Below are 1,903 nucleotides of genomic sequence, written 5' to 3' on the forward strand. Positions count from 1 at the left end.
CTAAGAATCGTTTTCCTGAGATCTCACCCTGCAGAGCCATTCTGAGATGATTTTCCGGAGCTGGGGGTTGGCCTGGATAATGATGGTGGCCTCCACCGTCGGAAAAATTGTGACTATCAACAACTTTATGTAAAGGGTGGGATCAAATGAATGTTCTACATAGAGAAGGGTCTCGGATACATAAAACACGGTTGACAGTGTAAGGAAGAGGAGCATGGTCCTTATAGCACTGGTGTGAGCATGGAGCTTAGGACGGGCAAATCCAGACTGGTTATGTTTCATTTTCCGGACGTGTCTTACGAGTGAGAAGACCGTGGTGATCATTGAGAGAAAAATAAAGAAAAAAGGCAAAAAACAGCCAAAAATACTTGTTATGGCTAGCCAAAAAGGATTATAGGACAGAGTATATACTATGAAGGTGCTATTTCCTGAATATATCTGTTGAGGGTTGATTTGGAACTCGAAGGCCAATGGAAAAGTTAGAAGCAGTGACCCCAATCCCGAGAGGAGGAGCAGAGAAGGCAGACGGGATGAGAGGATCCTCTTTATCCAAAGGAAAAGCCGGTGGTTGGAGATGGTGATGGCGGTGCAGTAGTAGGCACAGAGACAGGCGGTGAGCCAAAAGCTGAAGCACATGTGGAATTGCTGTAGAAAGGCGAGTGTGGAGCAAAGTTCTTTAAAGGAGGAACAGCACGAGGGCCAATAAATGCTGAATAATATCTGAGACGCCGTAGAACAACGCATAGTGATGTTCACTATTCCCATGACCAGCTGGGTGAGCTCAGACAGGTTCCACTTCAAACCGGTTTTCACTCTTTTACCATTGATTGCAACAATAGCTGAATTTAAAATAATTGCCATTGCCCCTTCTGTAAAGGTGACGATTGGCACAAGTGCTTCCAGTGATGACATTTCCCCGGCTGTGTCTTCCTCTCTCTCTCTACAACAAATGTCCCTCTACAAAATGTTTTATGCATGGTCTGACCAATGCAAATACTGTCTCCTGGCTACCGGTATACGCAGGATTTACATAAGCAATCAAAGTGAAAAAGATACTTTTCCATGGAGTTCAACCAATAAGTAAAAAAAATAAAATAAAACCATCAGCTAATCTAGAGAGAATAGCAAAGAAAACCCTTTCTACTGGATAGCCCCTGGATCAACGATCTGAGGTGGCATTACTCATAAATATCCATAAGCAATAAGAATGAGGTTCAGATTTCCTGCTACCATGGGTTGGTGACAAATCCTGCAAATTCAAAATTCGCAGTCGTGGCGAATGGAAGTTTACTTCTAGTTGACTCTTCAGGGAACCAGTACTCATGCGGCCAATGCTCGTGTGCGTGCGCCAGCTCACAGATGGATTCCAACCAGTAACCAGCGTGCACTCACACATGTTTGTGAGCACCAGCACACACGTTGGCAGGCATTGCTGTGCTTCTGCGAACGTCCAGTCCCAAGAATGGCGCCAAGCTGCCAATTTATTTTTATGTTACACAATATTACCACAGAGGGGTCAAGAGACTAGCCGGAGGAGAACTGTCTGTAGGTCTGGCACAATAGGCAATTTCCAAAATGCCGTTTATGCAGATATGCACGCACACATATTGGAAGAGTACGGGCACACGCAGGTGTGTGCGCACTAGCACACGCAATGTGCAACAGATTCTGGTGCCCTCTGGCCTTTAAAAGAGTGCCTAACACACATAGACATGAAAAAAAGCTGACTGGTCTTCAGCTTCCTGTTACAATGTTTTGCTTATGCTTCTGGATTACCCGTTACCAACCCGGCTTGCCCTTGGATACCTCTTGTCTCTCTCCCAGCCCTGACCTCGGCTTGTCTACAGATCTTTTCTTGTCTCCTGTCCTGTGTATGGTCCCAGATTGTCTGACCACATCTCTG

The 1,903-nt window shown here is 45.5% G+C and overlaps 1 protein-coding gene across 1 annotated transcript; it reads right to left on the reverse strand.

Annotated features, from left to right (window-relative positions):
• LOC141147391 (taste receptor type 2 member 143-like) lies at positions 1-912 on the reverse strand. Its single transcript, XM_073634624.1, has one exon. It carries the CDS (start codon positions 910-912, stop codon positions 1-3), a length of 912 nt encoding a protein of 303 aa, XP_073490725.1.
• Between the last annotated feature and the right edge of the window lie 991 nt (positions 913-1,903).

This window comes from Aquarana catesbeiana, linkage group LG06, assembly GCF_042186555.1.
Source record: "Aquarana catesbeiana isolate 2022-GZ linkage group LG06, ASM4218655v1, whole genome shotgun sequence".
In the NCBI taxonomy this organism is placed as follows: Eukaryota; Metazoa; Chordata; class Amphibia; order Anura; family Ranidae; genus Aquarana; species Aquarana catesbeiana.

Excerpts from the sequence above, each read along its gene's own strand:
- LOC141147391 (XM_073634624.1), bottom strand. The coding sequence starts at position 912 with ATGTCATCACTGGAAGCACTTGTGCCAATCGTCACCTTTACAGAAGGG.